Source organism: Neofelis nebulosa, chromosome 14 (assembly GCF_028018385.1).
Source record: "Neofelis nebulosa isolate mNeoNeb1 chromosome 14, mNeoNeb1.pri, whole genome shotgun sequence".
Classification (NCBI taxonomy): domain Eukaryota; kingdom Metazoa; phylum Chordata; class Mammalia; order Carnivora; family Felidae; genus Neofelis; species Neofelis nebulosa.
The window spans coordinates 25926181-25950327 of NC_080795.1; the positions used below are offsets into that span (position 1 = coordinate 25926181).

The 24147-nt window shown below is 37.9% G+C and overlaps 1 protein-coding gene across 1 annotated transcript in view; it reads left to right on the forward strand.

Moving 5' to 3' along the window:
• The window catches only part of ZFHX4 (zinc finger homeobox 4), a 162654-nt gene that overhangs the window by 2206 nt on the left and 136301 nt on the right, over positions 1 to 24147 (forward strand). The window contains 2 exon segments of the mRNA XM_058699894.1: positions 1 to 384; positions 1247 to 1749. The exon segment at positions 1 to 384 is cut by the window's left edge and continues 2206 nt beyond it. Of these exon segments, the coding sequence (XP_058555877.1) occupies positions 1 to 384; positions 1247 to 1749 (887 nt within the window).

The following is a 24147-nucleotide window of genomic DNA, read 5'->3' on the forward strand; positions in this document are numbered from 1 at the left end:
AGCAGGTGTTCGGCCACGCCGCCCCAGCCCCCAACGCCAGCCTCAGTGGCTGCGGGACGCCCTCTCCGTCCAAACCCAAGCAGAAACCCACCTGGCGGTGCGAGGTTTGTGATTACGAAACCAACGTCGCAAGGAACCTCCGAATTCACATGACCAGTGAAAAGCACATGCATAATATGATGCTTCTGCAGCAGAACATGAAGCAGATCCAGCACAACCTGCACTTGGGCCTTGCCCCGGCGGAGGCTGAGCTTTATCAGTACTACCTGGCCCAGAACATAGGCCTGACCGGAATGAAGCTGGAAAACCCTGCGGACCCACAACTCATGATCAGTCCATTCCAGCTGGATCCCGCCACGGCAGCCGCTTTGGCACCAGGACTCGGTTAGTACTTAACTGCTTTTCTGCGCTGCGCTTAGTTTCTAGTCGCATTCTGATTTGGCGTGATACACCCAGACAAGGCGGTGAATGCCAGCAAATTGGGGACAGTTTACTAGAAGGGACTTTCTCTTTCAACCGGGTAATGAAGCCATTTGTGCCTTCCTTCAAACCTGAATTAACTCCAGAGAGGAAGGAGTTAAGGGATGGATGGGCAGCGGGAGAGGAGTCCGCAGACTCCCTCTCCGTTCAGCAGGTTGATTATTAGCAAACGCTGATGTGCATTAGTTGCCTTACAGTCATTAGCTGTACCTCACGGTCTCAGCCGTTATTCCTAAAATATCAAGCTTGAGCTTCGGAAGGGTCCACCACCCCCGTTCGTTAAATATTTTTGAAACATATTTGAATGCCTGTGATTGAAGATGATTAAACTCACCGTAATACCGTTACCTTATCCCAGGTATTTGGCAGTAGATTACAGGCACGCAGGGGCAGTATTAGCCAAATCTCATCAAGCTTTTAGACAAATTGCAAAATAACAATTAGTGCTTATGTAAGTTTATCTAGGCTCTTAAACTGCAAGCACGTGACTGTCTTGTTATGGTATTGATCAACTTTCTTGCCCTCGAAAATACAAATTTCAGAATGACATCATGCCCAGTAGGAGTAATTAAAGCTATCTGATGAGGGAATTTAGAAGTTGAAAGGGATGATTGTAATTGATCCTGATTCAATCCTATTACAGCTTTTTATAGTGTAAGCTCTAGAGAAAGCACATTCCTTGTCAAGACTTTATTTTACAGATTCCTTTGTGTGTGCTGTGTTTTCTAGTCTCTATTTTTCCTTTTAATTTTTTTTCTTCCTGTAGTAAATAATGAGCTGCCGCCTGAAATCCGGCTTGCCAGTGGTCAGCTAATGGGTGATGACCTGTCCCTCCTTACTGCAGGAGAGCTGTCACCTTATATCAGTGACCCAGCGCTGAAGCTATTCCAGTGTGCTGTTTGCAACAAATTCACCTCTGACAGCCTGGAGGCCCTAAGTGTGCATGTGAGCAGTGAGCGCTCTCTCCCTGAAGAGGAATGGAGGGCTGTGATTGGAGATATCTACCAGTGCAAGCTCTGTAACTACAACACTCAGCTCAAAGCCAACTTCCAGCTCCACTGCAAGACTGATAAACATATGCAGAAATATCAACTGGTGGCCCACATTAAAGAAGGGGGTAAAAGCAATGAGTGGAGGCTGAAGTGTATTGCCATTGGCAACCCCGTTCACCTGAAATGTAACGCCTGTGACTACTACACCAACAGTGTGGATAAATTACGCTTGCATACCACCAATCACAGGCACGAGGCGGCCCTGAAGCTCTACAAGGTAAGCAGCGACATCCATTTCCGTTGGCACAGAGCAGAGCAGGGAATTAACTGTTTCAGGGCTTGGAGCGCAAATCTGCAAGTTCAGGGGAAAAAAAAGAGCAAAAGGAGAGAGGGGCAAGGTGCACAGCTGCTGCTTAACGTTACTAAACGTAGACTGAGATAGATGGAATTGGAGAATTTATTTACAAGGTTTGCCCTGTGTCCCTTTTACACCTATCTCAGTAGCATTGCTGGCTTTACTGGTTTCCCAGAAATAAAATAAGCGTTCTGAGTAGTTTCACATAAAAGTCATATTGTTATACTTCTTGCATTGATTGATTTAAATAAAACACAAATATGGCGCTACTCTTGGCTAAGTGTTGATGGTTACAGGGAACAGATGACAAGAACAGTCTACTCCGTGAATACATCATCTTTTGTTTGTTGTGAAACAGGGGCGATCCAAACACAGTGCGTGCGTGCGTGCATGTGTGTGTGTGTGTGTGTGTGTGTGTGTGTGTGTGTGTGTTTTGTTGTCGTTGTTTTTCTGTACAAAACAACAGAGTAGACACATTCTCCCTTAGCATCAGTTGGAAGTCTTCTACTTAACTCAGTTGTTATTTTACATGACCTTTCCCAGCTAGAAATGGTTTTATTCCCAATGGGTGGGGCACAAATAAAAATGTTCATTAAATGGCAAATATACTTTTATCTTTGCTGGAAAAAAAAAACTATGCAGATGTAATGAATACGTGCAACTGGTGAACCCCATTTATTACACAACTTGTCTCTGCTTTTTCTAAATCCTAATTACTGGTTAATTTATTTTGTGAGTTTGTTTACTGGATTGGCTTGATCGTCTTGGTTCTTGTACAAACGTAACAGATTCATTTCTATGATGAATAACTTGGTAACTTATTAAAAACTTCTTTTGTCTAGAGGATATTAAAATTCAGAAAATATTGCAAGCCATTAGTCATTGTAACCAGCTCTAAATATGATTACAAAATCCATTTTGCAAGTGTTATCTATTGATTTATACTAGAAATCAGTGATAACTATACTATCAGGAGTCAACCAGCGATTATAATACCTATGGCTTTTCTAATATTATTTCAAACTATAAACACACAGCAAAAAGGGCAGGTTGTGGCTCTCTAGAGCAGGTGCAGGAATTGTTTATTTGGTTTGGACTGGCACTATTCGTTTGGGTCGTTTCTTGAGGTCCAAATTCTAGATTGGTGTCCTGAGCGTAAAAGCCTAAAGATGTAGAGTGAGAATTTGTAACATTGTCCCTGTGATATCAGTGCTCTGTGGATTAACGACAAAAGCGTTAGATTTGGGTTACAGAGTTTGAGGGGAGTGCAAACCCTAATGTAAGATACAAGCTTCTAAGTTGATGGCATTGAGAATATGATACAAAGGATTCATTGTATTATAATCCATACGTTTTGCTCTTCCATTGTCAACTTTTTTTCTGTTGATACCTGACCTATTAAAACTTTTAGAATACCTAGGAGAAAAAAGCAAACATTAAGTTTGTATAAATAATAGATCTCTCGACCCTGGGAGCTATATAGAATATTCATGAACTGTGTTTATATTCACACCGCTCCTCTAACACTTTAAATTAACATGTTGTGAATAGAAGATATAAACGTACAGATTTTTCTATTTTATTAATCTCATGTGGGGAGCTAAAGAGAGGTAGAGTGTTACTGTTTATTTTCTCAGGAAAGGTTGTTTAATCTAATTGTTTGATGATTATTTAAACGTGCGTGTATATGTGTGTATTAAGTTTATCTATTCACTCCGTGAGTATGAGTTGATCACCCTCACTATCTGCAGAGCAATTTGCTAAGTGTCAGAGTTACTCTTGAAGTTCCTTTTCAGGGAGAGTTGGATATTGCCTTCGAATGTATAAAAACCAAATGAGATAAAAGCTTGTTTATAAAGAGGGCTTTAAAGCAGAGAGAGCTTTAGATCCTAGAACCAAAGGATGTATGTACTCTTCCCTTAAAAATGTTGTAAAATCATATAAAAATTTACTTTTTCCCCCACTGTTCTTTATTTATCTCTTAAATACTCAAGTGTCTTTGTAGTGTAGTGTCTAAAAATGGTAAGCCAACAAACAAAAACACACTTGGAACAAAGTTACCTTGAATTAAGAGAAGATTGAGGAGATAAATATTTGAGCTGTCGAAACTTGGTGTTGGACAATCCAACTATATTATTTTGCATTATCCTTCAAGGAGCATTCATTATCCCTAGTAGTAACTAGATAAGTACTCCAGAATAGGAATGTGTTGAGGTTGCCTTCTCTAAACTGATTTATAGAAACTGTATGAGTGAGATATAGAGGATTTTCAAGTGTAGTGATGAGAATATTAGCAAGCTTGGTCGGCTGATGTCGGCAAAATGAAATTGCTTCATAAGTAACATTAATTGCTTTTAAATGAGAACCTAACAAATTAGCCTGGGCCTGGGAAAAAAAAATGATGGTCTGTAATAGGCTAAAATATTAAAATTAGAGTTAAAATAGTTTCTGAGTTAATGACTAGACAATAATCTCCTATATAAAATTCATTTTCATTAGGAGTTTAATTTACATCATTTTGCATCGTGAATTATTCAGACTTTAAGGGAAAGTGACAAGTAGCAGTTATAAGACAAATACAGAGCTGTGAGAAAACAGCTTTTCTTGTTATTGACAACATATTGATTCATAACACTCTAAATGCGGTTATGTGTCAGTTCGATTTGAATAGACCACTTTACCTCTTGCGTTGTCAACCTGGAGCAGTATTACTAAAAGAAGTGTGTGTCCTTATTTCAGTTTAAGGAGGTTAAAGGTTAAAGGTTGAGGGTGAGCTTGAAAGCATCATCTGCCTAGCTGCTTAACTTTAAACTGATCAATTTAATGAAAATCTGTTTTACAGATGTTGTTTTAATGTATTTGGCAGGATTTAGGCAGCTTTAACATTAGACGTATGCTAGTAAAAATTATTTCTTTATTTGACCAGAACAACACCTTTCCTTTTATGTTTAAGGTAGAAGGCTTGCGGGTTATGGTATTTTGGCAAGGAACCCAGAGGCAGAATGTGTTGATGATCTTTCCATCTGGACTCAAAAAAAGAATACCTTTATGCCTATTGCTAACGATGACTGCAAAAACAAACAAAGCTGTATTCATTTTTTGGCAGTATTATTTTCCTTAGAATTTTTTTTTAAAAAGGAATTTTGTTATTGTTAAGGAACCCTTACTCTTTTCTTCAAGCAGAGTTCTCTGAAGCGCTAAGTTAAGCACTATTAAATTTTGATTTTTTTCCTCCAGAAATTTTAACGATGAAGCAAACTTGGTCTAGGAAATTAAAACAATAAAATGAAACTACATATTGCCCTTAATCTTCTCTTTCAATGTATAAAAGTACTTTTAAAGTGAGGTTAGTCAATGATAAGTGAGAGATAGCCACGATCAGGGTTGTAAGGTAAAGTGGGCCTGTGTGTGTATTTTCATCTACATCTAGATTGAGATATAATGCAAAAGCAGTGTTTCTTAGCCAACCACTTTATTGTGTTTGATTATATTCTTCTAATCTCACACTTTTGCATCCTCTACAGATTTCTGTCAATTGATAATCACATAATATGTCCTCAATAATATTTGTAGGATCAATACATGAATCCACTGAGCTATGTATTAAAAACAAAAACAAAAACCTTTACTTCCCACCCTCCTTTTTAAAAATGCATTGCAGTTGGTCTACCCCTTAAATGATCCCAAACTTTTCCTAAAGAGTAGAGTAAAAAGATATAATGAAAGCCACTTAGCACTACCCGTTCAAACCGAAGAAGAACAAATATGACTTTGGCCATATTTCAGTTTTACAGTTAGTTTACCTTGGGCTCAGAACCGACAAGACTTTTCCAGGCAGCTGATTGGTCTGCCCCCATCCTATGCAGGGCTTGAAAATCCTCTTGCCACACCTGTAATTCAGCTGCTCTTATAATATTATATGTATTTTTAAGTGAGGTGTTCACAGCTTTGCTGGTTCAAAGTCAAAAGCTTAATTATACCCGCCTTTTTTCTTCCTGCATCTGCTAGTAGTGAAGCAGAATAGTCTGTCTGAATTCCATAATGCTGTTTTCATATTTGGATTTCAAATTGGCTGAGAGCAGTGAATGAATCTCTTGTCTCCATGGTGAGCAAAGGAACACACGTGGGATTTAGTCCTAGGTAACTTTTAGTGTAACATTCCCCCAAGGAACATTTTTGGAGTTTTCTCATTAGCCATGTTATGGATGAAAGCATCCGGGTTAAGAACTAAAATCAAGGTGTGGGGGAGGGTCACAGAAGAGAATGCAAGGAGCCATGTTGGGGAAAGTATGTGGCAAGGAAATAAAAAATGGAATAATTAGCTTCACCTACCATTTTGCCTCTCTGTTTTTTTTTTTACTAGTAGGAAATAATAACCCGATCAGTTTGGAATTAACAAAGAATCACAAGCATTTTCATTTCAATAGGCCTGAGTCCAACTCTGCAATTTAAAATCAAATATACCAGATATGTACCGTTTCAATTATTGAACTGTCATTGTCCCGGTGTGACGGTAAAGGAGGTCAGGAGATTGTGTGGTGCACATTTGCATAAAAGTCATTGTGCAGAAGGAAATTGGAATATGTGTGTGTATCTACGAAACCCAAACAGGTTTCTCTTAATCTTATTCTAGTCATTTGTTTAGATGAAGAAAGCTGTTTTCAGAGATAAACAAAAGTTATTCTTTTCTGCTGCTAAACATTAACCTGAATATGGAAATTTTTACACTTTTTGTATTAGTTTCAGATTTATGTTTCTTTTGAGGTTGAAATGCAGTGTGAAATTTAATTCCAGTTGTAGGATTTCTCTTTAAAAAAGTAATCACAACTCAAATTATTCTATTGTATTCTCATATAAAAAGACATGCTTGCACAATACTTATAACTAATAAATACGCAGATCAAATGGAGAGGAGCTGGTTAGCTAATAGCAACTAATAAATCACTGGTGTTTTCAGATCGCGATGTAATTGGCCAGCCCTATCTGCTGTGTCTACTTCTGTTTTTAAGCCTGACATTTGCTGAAGCACAGCCATGTGTTATAACATGACTACTCCAGAGCAAATATGGACTTGCTCCCTGCTTTCATATGGCGAGTAATATATTACACTGTGAGCCGAGCCCCCTCTTTGTATTCCCCTAGAAAAAAGAATGACCCCAAATCTATCTATCCGAGTGTAAAATATGGATGTGAGTGCACATCCACCCCTAAAAGGATTACTGTAGACCAGGCATTAGCAACCTACTACATCCATGTCAGAACAGATGAAATGATTTTTAGTGTCTGAAATTGCTGACAAACCCAGACAAAACTTAAAGGCGGCCGAGTGCGCAAAGGAACCCTCCTACTTTATTTTTGACGTGTCTTTCCTTAACCAGTGCTACCATCTCCCTACACATCAGGCACTCGCTCTTAATGCTCCTCTCTGTTTCTTTGAAACCCTTCCTGTTTTATCCCACCTAGATCTTCTCTTCATGGAAATGCTCCAGGTTGCAAGATTACTCATCTAATTCCCCAAAGAAAACTAGCATTCCCTTAATTAAGGGGAAAAGAAGCCTTTTCGTAAAAGCAGAATAGCGCATCCAAAGGTGTAAATGACTTTCAGGTCTTTCCCAGGGTGCATTTCGTCTTAAAAGAACTGCTTAATCTGGATGAATTTCGAGCGTGTGAGGGGGTATAGTGACCTTGTCGGGGATGGGGCTTAGGTAGGGCTGTGCCCGACCCTAGGACCTTTCCTCACTCATCTCCTTCTGAACACCGCTACCCCCCCCCCCCCCCCGCCCACACACACACATCGTAGTGCTTCTCGTCTCAGAAACACAGTAAAAAACTTGAGGCTACCATTCACTTCGTTTCAGGACCATGTCAACTCATACTTCATGATTTATGTTACAGCTTTTGCGTAACTTGTGTCCATTCTGTCTCATGTGAAGTGTAGGTATGGTTTAACCAAAAGTAGTAAATCGCTTATGTGTCACCCACCCTGAGGTCATGTAGGTAATGCAGACGAAGGTGTTACCTCATAATTAATGTGCTCTCCCGACGTGCTTCTTTGGCTTCCGTTTAATAGTCCCTGTCAGTGGAGCTTGTTTAAAATTGCTGAAATGTTCGAATGGGTGCTGGGATGCCACGCAGTAATGCAGCCAGAGTCATATGTTAAGCAGGCCTCGCGCTGCTGAAAGGGTCTTGGCCCGGGGTGGAGTGAGGAGGAGCTGGCATGTGCATAATGACCGTGGTTCTGCTTCCAGAACATCTGGCCTGCCTGAGTTCTACTGGAAATGCTTTACCGAGTTTGCTTTGAGTCTGAGCCTATGCTCAGGCTGAGTTCAATTAGACGTGGAGATTTGTTCATTATTCAGATAATTCAAGCCTTAAAAGGCACTTTTCCCAAATTATCAGTGTATTTCAGGAGAGCTTACGATGATATGATTTATTCGAAAGAGGAACAGCGATGGAGGAACAGCCCCCTATAGCCCTTGAGGAAACATCATCACAGATCCCATGACCTCAGAGCAGTACGGTGCTTGGTACAGACACAAGGGCTAAAGTTCTCTTTGCAGGATGTCTCAGGATATCCTGAATGATATCCTCAGTTTTTCTTCTAATAAATACAGAAACATTGATTGAGCACCTACTATGTGCCAGCTTTTAAAATGTCTCTTGTTTATGGAGACCCATTAACGTGGTAGGATGTAAGCCATCTGCTCTGAGGTGATGCTTCTGAACTCAATCTGTTCTCCAGTGTGGCAGGGATATTAATAAAATTAAGGGCTGAACCCCATACACTAGCCATCGAAAGCTTCCAAGAATTTCTTCAACAATGGTTGGTCAAAGGACTGAACGTGACTGTTCTCTTAACTTAGGTCATCAGTCGTTGTAGAGCAATGTCACTTGATTATCTTGACTTCCTCTTATTGCTCTCTTACATTGGAAGACTTTATTGATCAGTTTCAGGCAAGGGTTACAGTGGGAATTTTAGGGCAGTATAGAGCTTTTCTGTTAGTTGAGACATTTATGTTCTTCATGTGTAAGGATGCTGGATGCATTACCTGGAAAAATGAAACAGAAAACCACTTAAAGGATGCAAAATGTCAGATTACAACTTCAGTCAACCTTCTTATAGGATCAGGGTGATGATTTAGTTTGATTCTTGAAGAACCTTTGTAAGTTCAGTTTATAATACTGTCAGAGTTCTGCTTAAAGATGAATTATTACAAAGACCAGCTTGTTACGATCATAGATAATAGCAATTGTGTGTGGCAATATTTTATTTCACTCAGTTTCATAATCTTATATTAATATTCTAGTTCTCTTATCTTTAAGGAGAAGTACTTTTGTAGCCTTGAATACATTACTTACATATATTGAGAATGTACACATAAATATAAAAGTATCTTGAGACCATACTCTTAATACTTCATTGATTCAGATCTTCCCAAAGCCTTTCTTTCACTGAAAATGTCATAGAATATGCATCTCTCTTTTCTTGTTGCTTACGGGATAAATGTCAAGGTTATATTTTCCCATTAGGCAATTTTTAAAGAGCAATGTACAGGAAGGTTAAGGTTGAAGAATTCTTTGTCTCTGGTTATCTGCTGATAAAATTAGTGAAATGCAGAGCTGAAGGTGGAAAGAAATGAGCTATTGGTAGGTTCAACTGTATCACTTAACTCAAATTTGGGAGGGAAGCTTTTATAAGGTTTTAAAATATTGATTTTTTTGAGTCCATGATTATGTGTCCTGTGCCAAGAAGAGCCTTGTTTATAAATAGAGTTTATATAAATATAAATATATAATATATAATATATAAATATAAATAAAATCACACTATCTGTATGTGATTTATGAGATATTGGAAAGAAATCTTACCAAAGATATCCCTTCTTTGGATGCCGGATATTCTGTCAACAGTAAAACCAAACTGGTAATTGACTTATCCATTTATCCATTTATCCATTTAAAAAGAGGACAAATTGACAATAGTCATAGTAAGTTAGACTTTTCATGTGCATTTTCTCATTTACTCTTCCTAACAGTTATATGTTACTATTCCCATTTTGACATGTGGGAACCTGTTATTCAGAACAAAATGCCCTGCTCAAGTCTTCCCCGATGGTAAGAACCTGTGCTGGAGTTCCAGCCCACGTTATGAGGCTTTGCTAATAAGAAAACTTTCTGGGGCGCCTGGGTGGCGCAGTCGGTTAAGCGTCCGACTTCAGCCAGGTCACGATCTTGCGGTCTGTGAGTTCGAGCCCCGCGTCGGGCTCTGGGCCGATGGCTCGGAGCCTGGAGCCTGTTTCCGATTCTGTGTCTCCCTCTCTCTCTGCCCCTCCCCCGCTCATGCTCTGTCTCTCTCTGTCCCAAAAATAAATAAAAAACATTGAAAAAAAAATTAAAAAAAAAAAAAAAAAAAAGAAAACTTTCTGTTGCACTTGAGGATAGGAGGAGCAGAAAATGGGAGAGGAAACGGAAGGCCTAAGTGCCAGAGGCAAACTTGCCAATTTTGTCTAGGGCTTAATCATTTTGGAGCACACTTTTATTCTTTCAAGTTAGCAGATTCCCTTAAAGATATAGCAGATGCAACGTAATGTAAGAGCTGGCCAGTATGGATGAGGCCAACTAGAGCGATGGACTTAACACCTGTTGGGTCATCTACAAGCTGGAAGGGGAAACCACTGGTCACAATTGTTACCTGAATATCTCCTGTCACAATGAATTCTTTCACGTTAAAAAAAAAAAACAACAAACTTCCTTTTACTGGCATTTTTGGGTGTTGGTATATTAAATAGAAAGAACTAATAGAATATTTATCACTTCTAGTGCCTGAGCTCTCAGTGCTTAAGCACCTTTGGAAGCTGCATGAACTCCTCAGGTCACCAGGGTACTTCAGCAGTAATGTACTAAATGGTACCCCTCTGACCTGAAAGAGGGAATGTGTCTCCCTAAGCATTTAACTTCCTAAAGAGGAACAACTAAAGCACCGTCTACCCTCTGCCCAGAACTCAATTACCTTTTCCTGACATCCTTATAACTGCTGGAGGAAGTGCTGTTCATTTGCTCCTTATTAGAATCTTAAAATATAATCTTGTGTTGAATTATTATTATTTTCTTTTACTTTTATCTTTCACTTCTTACTTTGATCCATTTTAGTGACAGGATTCCAGAAATTTTCTCTCCCCCATATGTTTCTAATGCACTTCCTTCCTCTCTCTCCTTGAAATTTTGTTAATGATTCCAATGCAAAGCCCCAAATCTTGTTAGAACTATTTGCACTGATTTAACTTAGAGGTACTAGGGGAAATCTGCCTTCCTAAATCTGGCTACCTCTCCCTACAAAAAAGTGTCGGTAGTCGACATTGCTGCAGTTGACCACATTCGCTAATGAAATGTTCTTTTATTGAAAAGAATAGTCTTACTTTTGAAATGACAGAATTGTTAGCAATACGGAAGCTCCCAATACCTATAACTGGTCTGCGTACAGCATGAACCGACAGTCTGATAATTACAATGTGTAGTACCTTTCAAAGGCTTTAAATATTTCTAACTATGCATTTGGCAAGTCTAAAAATAACACTAGCATATATCCTTAGGGCCTAAAATCATTCCCTGTTCAATTGTAAGAAATCAGGTAGCAGGTCTGATTGCCATCACCTCTGAGAGAGAGTCAGTTTACAAGGCTTCTCCTTTAAACGCAACATATATTAGGATTTACCACTGAGTAACTAAGGAAGTGACATCATACATGGGGGAGGGGGAGGATGATTCTTCATTTTCACACCAAATAAATAAAATTGTTTTTAAAAATAAGATCAGCATGCTACAATATGAATGATGCAACATCAGGATATACCTTTTAGGATTTGATTTGTTTGGTGAATTTATATTATACAGTGTTTTAGAAGGGAGATAACTGTCTCCTACTTACTATATGATATTATTGCGGGAGAAGGGGAGAGAGAGAGGGAGAGAGAGAATCCCAAGCAGGCTCTGCACTGTCAGCACAGAGCCTGATGTGGGGCTCAGTCTCATGAACTGTGAGATCATGACCTGAGCCAGAATCAAGCATCAGACACTTAATCAGCTGAGCCACCCAGGCACCCCAATTATCACTACTTTTTAAAGAGAAGCCCCTCAGTGTCCTTTGAGAAATAATTTGGCTAAAAATAATTTCTGGGTTATTATTACTTCTTGTTTATTACAATTAAGTCATTAAAAAAGCACATTTGGATGGAACAATTGTACCAAGGTTTTCCATGATGAGTATTCCCCGAGAAGAATAACCAAACAATCAAAGTCATAACTAAGTTCCTTAAAAAATAGACCTAAGGGGAACTCATAAATAACTTTTTTTTTCAGACAAAAGCAGTCTTTGGCTCTCATAATTCCATAAATATTAGAAAAAGTAAGATGGGCTTTATGAAAAATTATTTAGTTTTTGGAGTGCTGATTCCTAACACAGAGGATAGAATGACTGTCTTTAAGTCATCAGTGTAAAAATGTCTTCCTAATTGCTTAATTTTGTCAATTTAAATGTACATTTCCAGATACACCTTCAGATATAATATTTACTTACAAGTTTTTGTAGCATATATGAGGTCATTCTATTCCTTCTTATAGAACTGTGGCTACAGTGAAATTGGTACATATAGCACTTTTCCAAATAGTGAACAATGTAATTCTTTATCAATGGGTGTAGAAAAATGTACATGTAATCAGTTCTCATATGTTGAATTATTGAAAAGTCAAGATGTCAGTACTTCAATAATGTTTTCAGTACATATCCAAGGACACCTACTTATACTTATTTTGCTCAAACCCTGGAAAAAACTGCATGCATGCATTTATGGATGTGTGTGTGTGTGTGTGTGTGTGTGTGTGTATGTGTGTAAGAGAGAGAGGAGAAGAATACAGTATATGAAGACTTACTTTTACAAAATTGATGATCATGAGTTAATCATTAATAGCTACTTATTCTGTTTTTTAGTAAATGGCAAAAATCTCTTCCTGCACATTGCAAGTGTTCTCAGTCTCTAGAGATAATAATGTTGATGATGTTGCTCAAGACTCATCAGCAAGCAGTGAAATCAGTTCTGTATGTACACATGACTAATCAAAGGTTCAGGGATCAGGATATGATTTGGTAAAAGTAATAGGTTCTCCAAAAAGTAAATGGCCTCACTAATTGTGGGAGCACATTAAGCCTTTTTCCCCCGCTTACAAAAGGCCCTCGTCCCCCATTGGAGTAGATACCTTTTCACAAAGCTTTGAGTGCTAAGTGCTTTAAAAAAGTGTCTTTAAAAGCAAAGATGTTTTCAAATTAATGCCTACCTAATCAGTGCTCTATTCTTGTCTTTATCTTAAAGTCACAATAGATACCATAAGACATTTAGACTCAGAATGATCCTTGAAATTCAGGGAATTGGGTAACCAGAACAAGTATCTTCAAATATCTTAAGCTGATCAACTGTGGGAAATTGATGAAATAAGACAACAATCTTATTAAGCATGAAATGATATAGGAAAATGTGACTAAAAGTTTCAAGAAATCAGTTCTAAATTAGAAATGGAAGGAACTCAAGTTATATGCTACAAAATCTACCATGTGAACAATGCAACGAATGTTGAGACCACTGTCTTTTGCTTTGCCTTTTTAAACAAAATTTGCATATACATTAATACAAAATTGATATATAATTTATATTTATTGAATGCAATTGGCATATAATTCATATTCCATGCTCTTAAACCACTTAAATTATACAATGAAATGTTTTATTTTTAAAAATAATCTCTATGCACTACGTGGGGCTCGGACTCACAATCCCAAGATCAAGAGTCTCATGCTCCACTAGCTGAGCCAGCCAGGGGTCCCACAATGCAATATTTTTCTAGGATATTCAAAGAAGTATGCACCCATCACCATCATCAATTTTAGAACATTTTCAGCACTCCAGAAAGAAATCCTGTCCCCTTTAGTCCACCCCCACTAATCCCAAACCCCCTTTCCTGGCACTAAGCAACCATTAATTGCTTTTGGTCTATATAGATTTGCCTAATCTGGATATTTCATGTAAAGGGAATCATGCTATATGTGACACTTTATGACTTATTTCTTTCCTGTAACATAATATTTTCAAAATTCACCCGTCTCGTAGTATGGATCTATATTCATACCTTTCTACTATGGGATTTCCATTGTATGGATAAACTGCGTTTTATTTATCCTCTCATCAACTGATGGGCATTTGAGTTATTTCCACTTTTTGGTTATTATGAATAATGAATAATGATGCTGTGAACATTTGTGTACAAGTATTTATGTGGGCATGTGTTCTCATTTCTTTTGGATGTATACTTAAGTGTGGCATTGTTGGTTTACTAGGCTGTCTTTAATGCCAGTCAGTGCTTTTTTTTTTTAATGTTTATTTATTTTTGAGAGAGATTGAGCAGGGGAGGGACAGAGAGACAGGGAGATGGGATCTGAAGCCAGCTCTGTGCTGACAATAAAGAGCCCCATGTGGGGCTTGAACTCACGAACCCTGAGATCAAGACCTGAGCTGAAGTCAGATGCTTAACCAACTGAGCCACCCAGGCACCCCACTGCCAGTCAGTTCTTATTTTGTATCTGGTCAGCACCTTCTTTATCCTTTAAAGAATATTTCGATTTTTTGTTTTTGTTTTTGTTTTTTTCCAATCACCCAAACTTATTCATCTTCTGCTTTGGCCAACAAATTCAGTGAGAAAATTAAACCTAACATTTACTGAGCACTTATTAGGTGGCAGAAAGTCTTCTAAGTTAAAAAAGAATAACTCATTAAATCAAACAGCAACCCTATTAGGTAGGCACTATTATTATGCCGATTTTGAAGATGAGGAACTAAAGCAACGAAAGCTTAATTAATCTAATGCGATGTAGCTGGTGAGAGTGACAATGGAGTCTGAGGATTTGAACTGAGATTGCCTGGCTCCAGCACCCATGGTCTTAAACAGGACACTGTGTCACAGGGAAGATCTTACATGGAGAAGGATACCTGGAAAGGAAGGCCTTGTTTGGGGCAGAAGGGATGGAAATAAGAGTGTAACCATAATTATTGATCTTCAAAAAGAATATGAATCCCCTGAGAGAGAAAAAGAGGTAATTGTGAGATAGATAGAGATGGAGAGACTTTGAGAAGTGTAGTGATGGAGAGCAAATTGGAAAAATCACTGATAACAGTACATAGTTCTTTATTATGTCAGAATGTAAACTATTTGGTTCATACAATGTTCTCTGAAAAATATCGAGAACTGAGCTCTCCATATTTGTAGGAATGAAAAATTGGTCTACTTTATAGTAACGTAAATTTACTGAAAGACATTTTGTTAGACTGATGTTCTAGTAATGCACAAAAGCTTGTTTGTTCTCATTTGTTAAAAACACACTGTGCTGAGGGGCGCCTGGGTGGCTCAGTCGGTTAAATCTCCGACTTGGGCTCAGGTCACCGTCTCAAGGTTCATGAATTCAAACCCCACGTCGGGCTCTGTCCAGACAGCTCGGAGCCTGGAGCCTGCTTCAGATTCTGTGTCTCCCTCTCTCTCTGCCTCTACCCTGCTCATACTCTCTCTCTCTCTCTCTCTCTCTCTCTCTCTTTCTCTCTCTCTAAAATAAATAAACATTAAACACACACACACACACACACACACACTCACACTGTGCTGGACCCTAATGGTGGGTGAGTAAGACAGACGCAAAGGTATATGATTCAATTCCTGTCCTCAAGGAGTTCACCAGTCTTTAGAAGAAAACATATAATGCTTTTTATCTGTGCTTCATTTTCCCTTGTGATTTTGCTCTGGTAACAGCCTTTCTGAATTCCAGAAGTTTGCAGAGACATTTTTAGTAGTCTATATAACACATTTTAGCGATATTTACTCCTTTGTGTCATCTAGGAAGTTAATATTTAGATTTCCTGTGGTATTGGGGAAACAGTTAGATTCCTGCATTGCAGAGCTTTGATAAAGAGTGGTTGTTTGCTTCCACACCAGTAAATATATTATCCCATTGTTGGAAAATAATGTACAGTGTCAGTAGAATTTAAGTCTTTTCTCTCTCTTGCCTCTCCCTCCCCACCTATGTGATGTTTGTGAGCATGATTTTTATGTTTTCATAATATAGAGATATGGATAAACTGAAATATTACTTGGTGCTTCTTTTTTTCTTTTTGCTAATTAGAAGGTTTTTTTTTCTTTTTGTAGGTATAAAAACATAAATATACTTGTTTTTAATATCTGATCTAGTTACTGGCAAAATAGTCTTAATATTTTATCTATAGCTATTTCAGGCATCATACTATTTTATCCAAACAATTATTAATGTTCTTTGAGGTTTTCCATTTCCAAAGACCTACTGATCTTAGCAAAACCTATCGACATGGGTACAGTGAGGTTAGGGGCTGGGCTACCACCATTCCTACTGTTAGAACATAGCATTTCTTCTTTCTCTTTTACAATGACAAATTAAGGGGGAATTATGCAAGAAAACATGATAAACTCCCATGTTATCTCATGCTAAAAGATTCTCTGGAGCTGCTTTCTTGAGTCTAAAACGTAGTGAATCTGAAAGATTGCCTACGTCAGCACTTAGGTCTATGAATACCAACGAGCTTAATAAACACTCACAAAGTAGGTATCACTCTCTAATACCCTTCCGTTATTAATATATTGGGGGTGCAGAGTGGTGGGAAGGTGTGGGGTGGTGTCTCAGAGAAATACAGTGAAAGAAATGCACATCTGTCTTTCCCCTCATCCATGTCTACAGCTATCCATGCATCTCTCTGTAACTCAAGAAAAGTTTTAAAAAGAAAGGAGAGGCATTTTCTGTCATAAAGTGTCCAACTAACTTTCTGACTCTTTATGTGGTTTTTGGCAAGCATTTCGGTGCCTTAGTTAGTATATTAGTAAATGGAGAAAAAAAAACCACTCCGCTGAGTTCTGTAGATCTTAATTAAGGTACAAAAATAGCTTTGAAAAAAAGTCTTCTGAGATGAAAGCTTTTCTTATATGTGGAAAATATTACTCGTGTCTTGTCAGCATATCTACTCTACTGGCATTGCTTTTTTGTACTCGGAGATAACTTCTGCTTTTCTTATTATTGGTCAGACACTTTCCCTTTTTAATTTCTATAAGTGCTCTTGGTTACACTATTATATCTAGGACGTGTCATTCTTGAAAAGCCATTCGTAACTTTTATCTCTCCGATTGGCCTTCAATTGAAGTTTGCTTTGAAGAGCAATGTAGCTACACTCATCTACTTGAAAATGGGTAAATATAGCTCATAGAAGACCACTATTTGTGTATTACTTTATGTGCTTTACCTTCGATATTCATTCTTTCTTAGAATTTTGCCCACAGGGAAAGAGCTATGTATTACACCTTTAAATACCAGTTTTCAAGTCTGCCGAGTGTGAGTTTGCAAATGAGAAGTAGTAAGTGGAACTCAGAACTGGAAAAATGACTGTTTAAAGCTTCTGTGTCTGGCATTAATTATAGTTTTGCCTTTAGTCTGGTACCACATTTTTTTCATCTATAAAATGGGTTCTGAGTTACCATTATGATTAGAAAGTTAGCGTTAACAGTTTTTGAGATCTGGTCTAAATACAATCACTTCTGTGGTTCTTAGAGCTGAATTTATTCTTAACTTTCACAAGGATCTTATCTTAAATTGCTGATGTACTTATACATATATCAGGTTGCCAGTGTTCTACTGTTTTGTTTAATCCACAAATATATGTTTATGTATTTTTCTTATAAACAAGAAGTAGGGTAATAATCATATATAAACAACTAAACTATATTCCTTCCTTAATCCCTCGTGTTTTTTTCTTTGACTTATTTGATGCTAATCATTTCATTGACTTATTTACTGAGAGCCCACTCTGTCAGGCCCTATGCAAGGGAATAAGGATATAGCATCAAATAAGAAAGACACTACAGTTACAGTTTAGTAGAGGAGACAAACATTAAACACATAATCACATATTAGGCAAAGCAATAGTTAATTGCTATTGTAAACAAATAATATAAGTTTTTAAAAATAATCTGGAATATTTATTTGTGTTATTAGTACGTAAATACTTGTATAAATCACATTCTTCTAATCTTAGAAGAAAGTGGACAATTTGAATGAGGCACTGTATTGAGGTATTTAAGAGTAGTGGGGGGGGGGCTGAACTGAATTAACATCACTAGATACTGGCTGTCATTCAGAAAAAAGCACTTACCACTGAGATTTTATCAGAGTAAAAGCACTTTAAAACTTTTTGGAGTCATGAAATGTGCATGTGAAAAAGCATTCTAGAAATGGATGCATTTCCAATTGACATATTTGTGCAGAATATGATATGGAAAGTTGTATGAGATGAAGCTGATCATTAGGCTTCCTGTTGGAACTTTGAAAACATCCCAGTTCCAAGGCCACGACCTCTGGGGAGTGGGGGCAGGGGGTGCGGTGCATCTAGGAATCTCCTCATTTAAAGAGATGATCCTGATAATCAGCCTGATTTGGGGATCGCTGGACTAGAAGATTTTGAAGGTCATCGTAGATCTACAGACTCATGAGAAAATAGTGAATGTGGTGGTTGTACTAAGCTCGGCTCTGTTCACATTTGTTCCTCCCATGTTCGGAAGATAAACTATGTCTTTTGTTAATTTTTTTTATTATATGAAATTTATTGTCAAATTAGTTTCCATACAACACCCAGTGCTCATCCCAAAAGATGCCCTCTTCAATGCCCATCACCTACCCTCCCCTCCCCTCCCTCCCACCCCCCATCAACCCTCAGTTTGTTCTCGGTTTTTAAGAGTCTCTTATGCTTTGGCTTTCTCTCCCACTCTAACCTCTTTTTTTTCTTTTTTTTCCTTCCCCTCCCCCATGGGTTTCTGTTAAGTTTCTCAGGATCCACATAAGAGTGAAAACATATGGTATCTGTCTTTCTCTGTATGGCTTATTTCACTTAGCATCACACTCTCCAGTTCCATCCACGTTGCTACAAAGGGCCATATTTCATTCTTTCTCATTGCCACATAGTACTCCATTGTGTATATAAACCACAATTTCTTTATCCATTCATCAGTTGATGGACATTTAGGCTCTTTCCATCATTTGGCTATTGTTGAGAGTGCTGCTATAAACATTGGGGTACAAGTGCCCCTATGCATCAGTACTCCTGTATCCCTTGGGTAAATTCCTAGCAGTGCTATTGCTGGGTCATAGGGTAGATCTATTTTTAATTTTTTGAGGAACCTCCACACTGTTTTCCAGAGTGGCTGCACCAGTTTGCATTCCCACCAACAGTGCAAGAGGGTTCCCGAGAAACTATGTCTTTTAATGCCCTCTTTGAATCCCCTCCTTTCACAAAATTCTGGTATTTTGTGGGGTCTGCCCATGTTGCATATTCTGTCCAGGGAAATCATGGAAGGCATTGCCCTCTGTCTTGAATATTGTCTTGCCTCTCAGGACAAGAGTCTGACAACATGTTTTGATATTTAAAAAAAAAAAAAATTTCAGTAGGAAAAATGGCAAACCTTTCTAAAGAAAACCTTTCTGTACAAAACAGCTGTTCTTTTGTTGAAGGTCTGGCACTTCAGTGAACCGTCGGGCCAAGAAACCATTTCTGAGTCCAAAAGTCAGTTAAAAAAAAAAATCTAAGGCCCCTGTATTGAATTTTGTAGGAATATCTTTTTTGGTAGATTTTTGGCATCATGCTTTGCTTCATCATAGTTGCAGAAATCCACTCTTCCTTGTACATGAAGATATCCCCAGGCAGCAGATATATAGTCTCTTTTCTGAACAGGAATCTTACAGGTCTTAGGAGAGCCAGCTTTCACAGACCCGCTGGGTTGGGTGCTCATTTGTAGCCTACTATAATGATTCTGCAATTTTTTATTTTCTTGCTATTCAAGGAAGGCAGGTTCTGAGGTTTGTTTTTGGAGTTTTACTTCATAATAGCGTATATTTTCTCTTTCTGTTTCTCTCCATACACATGGAGATAAATGTGTGTGGGTATGAGGTGTGCATGTATGTGGGGGCAGGATGTGTGTGGGTATGTAGGTGTAGATGTGTATATATTTCTTTATCCTGTTTATGAAAGAGAACTGTGTATTCTATGATCTATAACTTGACAATTTTCTTTTAGTAATATCCCATACTTTTCTCTCTTTTCTCCCAAATATAGCATCTAATACAGATGCACTGGTAGCTACAATGACAACCAAGACTAAAAAGAAGCAAATAACTATGGTGCCCAATTTCATGAGCAACAGAATCTACATTGCCATAATACATTACTCTGGAAAAGTTATTGTATTTAACCACTTGCAAGTTAAAAAACTGGATCTCTATGTACTTCATAAAAGAGGGTCTTTTTTGTAGGTTGCCATGAAATAATCAATCAGTTCTGTACAAGAGCGACATTTTAAAATGTGGATGTACTGTAAACTACCAATGTCAAACTGTATCTGAGTCCCACTGGCAATATAGCCTGTGCTCCACAAGAGACCCAGACAAAACAAGCTCCCTCCCCACAGACTGAAAGAGTCAGACTAACCAAATAACTGGGTGATTTGGTTAAAAAAATTATTTCAATATTTTGCTAATATTTTGATTGGCTTGATCAGTTACCTGAGCCCAGCTGGTACCTACAGATCAGGATAGAAGTTCCCTGCCTTGCCTGGGGTGAGCCCTGGGCCTTTGGTTATTTAAGGATATTGTTCAATGAGCATACGTAAGTGTGCTATAAACGTGCTATAAAATAAAACCTTTCGAGTTTTGTGCTGACGTAGAAGACATAGTACAGTATTGTATATTTGTGTGACCTAAAGCATTTTGCTCTACTATGACAGACATATCATCTTCCTGTGCCAATATAAATGCAAGGACATTTCATAGTCATAATCTGTTAATACCAGTTAGCAGTGTCACAAATTAAAGCATTAGTGGATTTGTGTTGCTTGAGGAAGCAACTGATATAAAATACCAGGAGCTTGAAGGAGTGGGGCAGTTTATTGTAACATAACTCTGCATACCATAAGGGCTCCATGCCCCTTGGTGTGTGGACCTTCACAGAGAGCTCAAAGGAATAGCTCATTATGCAACAAACATATTACTAGGAAACATTAGGCTAGATACATTCTCAAGAAAGTAATTTTTGGTGATCAGCAGACAACAAAAATCTAAAGAGGATTTTTTTTTTCACAGAGAAAGAAAGATTTTACTGCTTTTTAAAAATTTACATTTGTAGTTCAGGCAAAAAAAAAAAAAAAAATCTTCCCAGGATGCAAAGAAGTGCATTTTCTACAGTTGCATTGTTTGGGAGCTGTACCTAAATAAAAAAATTAGTGATGATTTTCAAAAGGTACTTTTACAGGAACTATTGATAGTCCTATAACAGAGATTTGGGCCAAATCATTAATGTTGATACTATCATGATGGATACATAACTCTCTTATCAAGAGACTTGTAACCTAGGAGTATGGAAAGGATTGTGTAAAGTATGGAAGGAATATTAGATTAAATCCCCTCTTTAATTTTAGTAGTGGTTTGAGAGAGTAATGCATTTATTACTGTAGCACATTTTGTATTTGCCTAGGCATTTAAATGATTTTTCATATTTCCCCTTTTTAGCCTAGATTATGGATATATTCTGAGAGAAAGTTATAGGGAATAACAATTATAGAGAATGAGAACCCATGGTTAAAATTATATGCACATTGAACTACAATGAGGGTATTAAAAGTATTTCATCCCATTTGTAAAATATCTTCCATGACTCTGAAAGGGCAATATTTTTTCCAATTATATCTGCTTTAGCCTGCAAATGGATTACCTTATGAGAACTCTTATAAAGCAAAGAGTCCAAAAATAATTGAAAGTGTAAGGACAGATAAGCTGGGCATATAAGGGCCCTGAGCAAACTTCTCGCAATAGCATTCACAGAACAGGGAAAAAAAAAAAAAAAAAAAGTTTATCTTAACTCCTGCTCAGGACCAGATGAACATTTTAACCCTTAGCATCATGATGCTTTTTATTGACAGGGAGTGCCTCCTGTGTAATTTCTGGCTCGATTCTCCAGTGTCTGGAAGATTGCATTTTGACTTTCTCCATTATTAATAACCAGATCTGATCTTAGGCTTGTCCAAGGTCAGGCGGGCTGGCCAGGTCAGCCTGTTTGTGTGTATGCATGAACTGTCACATCTACTCAGAGTGACAGGTAGAGGATGAGGGCGGTGAAACCAGGGTGTTAACCTTCAGACCACCAAAGGGAGCCTCTTCCTGCTGGAAACAAAGACCCCTAAGGATGTGGCCACCTTTTCCACCCGCCCCCATGCTCATTATATTTCCACAAATGATGCTCTGTTGAAGAGCGCATTTCAGAAGAGGTAAATGATTTAAATCATCTCAGTAAAAACAATAATGTATGTTTGCCTTATTGTTCAGAACTTTTAATCAGATTGACAGTGTCTTATGTGGATCAATTTTGCATGGCTTTTCCTTTTCTTAGGTAAATAACTCAGCTACTCTAGAGTGTGTTATCTTTATTCCTGAAATGCCCCCCCGTTTCACAAGTAAAAAGTACAGAAGCTCTAAAGAGTATGGGGCGAGACACATTTTAGAAACCAGATAAGCAACTTTAGAAGCTGCAGAATTTGTAGTATTTTTCTATAAAACATATCAAATAAACTCATTTTTCCAAAAAAAATCTTGCCTTTCTGGGTAAAAATTCCTAAGAAGCTATTTGGTTCCTAATTGATTTTCTACGTCAGTTGTTCATTGAATAGATAAGTAGTGCCTGTGATATTTGATTACAGAGCAAGGCACCCATTTAACCTTCTGTTCTTTCCTGGCCAGGATTTCAAATACAATAGAACGTTCCTCCCTGAGGCTCAGCAGGATTAGACAGCTAGCGGTAATCCCTGATACGCTGAAATAGACCTGATGGAACTTCACCTCACTTGTTTAGGATTATGCTCATGAATTCCACTCACCCGGCAGCATTAACCCTTTAGAGACTGGGGCTAGGATACTCTATCAGCCAAAACAGTAAAGAAGCAGAAACCCACTAGTAGATTCTGAGCAGTTATGCCTCATTTCTTGACCGCCGTATAATAATAATTTTGAAGTTAGCACAGATACGTGTTCTAAATTATTTTTTCTTCTGAAATTCTGCGGCTTCAATATATGTATCTCAAGACTTGTATTAATCTATCTTCCTAAGTATAATTTTGTTTAAGAAACTTTATGAAAAGTTCTAATCTGTGTCACAGCTTTCCCACCATGGTTACAGTTAAATCATCTTGTGGAGGTGAAGGATAAATGACTCCCTATAAAGTAGGTCCTTGATAGTCTAGGTTAACTGGAACCAAGGCAAGTATGAAAATCCCCAAACCTCATTTTAGCCAGAGGTTTCCAATCTCTTCCTTTTCCTTTCATTAGAGCAAATTCCATAGGTTCGAGTTTAATTTTCTCTCTTTTCCCTCTGGGGGATATGAAAATGAGCTAAGAAATGGCCAAGAGGCAGGAAATCAGTGGGTGAAAAAGAACTAGTAAAAGGTATAGTTAATCCACAAATTGGAAAGTCAGACCCGTGTTAATCAAGAGATGAAAGGAAGAGCATACACTCTTTCAATGCAGGTTGCAGTACTGGCCTTTATCACGGTTTTTTAATAATTTACATTGAAATCTGTTCCTGACACTATTAGGCCATCAAAATGAGGCCCTTGCAAAGTCCCAGGTTTGAAATGGATTATTAGTGATGACTAACACAGTCTGGGAGAGCCCCCCCAATCGTTATGGAAGTGATTACCTTGAATCACCTAGGTCTTTTTGTGTTGACTCTTTAAATATTCATATTCACAACTAGTTCTATTAATTATTGAAATAAGTGATCCTGGTTTTGATGATTAGAAGATTTCCCACCATCCTCATAGGTTTTAGAAAAATGTAAGTTTTATTTGAGAGACTTAACCTCCAAACAAAGCTATGATGATGAATACGACCTCATTGCCGTTGGTAATATTTCAAGGTTAGAGATAATTTAATGCTAAAGCATTGGTACATCCACCTCCTTTCCTGAAACTGCCTTTGTTAGTGGTCCTTAAGAACGCATTAGATTAGAGACAACATTTGTTTTTGTTAAGAAATTTTTAGTACAACAAATACAATCACAGTTTAAAAGAGAACTATGAAACATTTTGGAAGCATTTTCTTTACCACTTTCTTCACCTTACAGATTTACTGCAATTGTGACGATAGCCAACGTCAAGATTACGGGAGGAGAAATATGG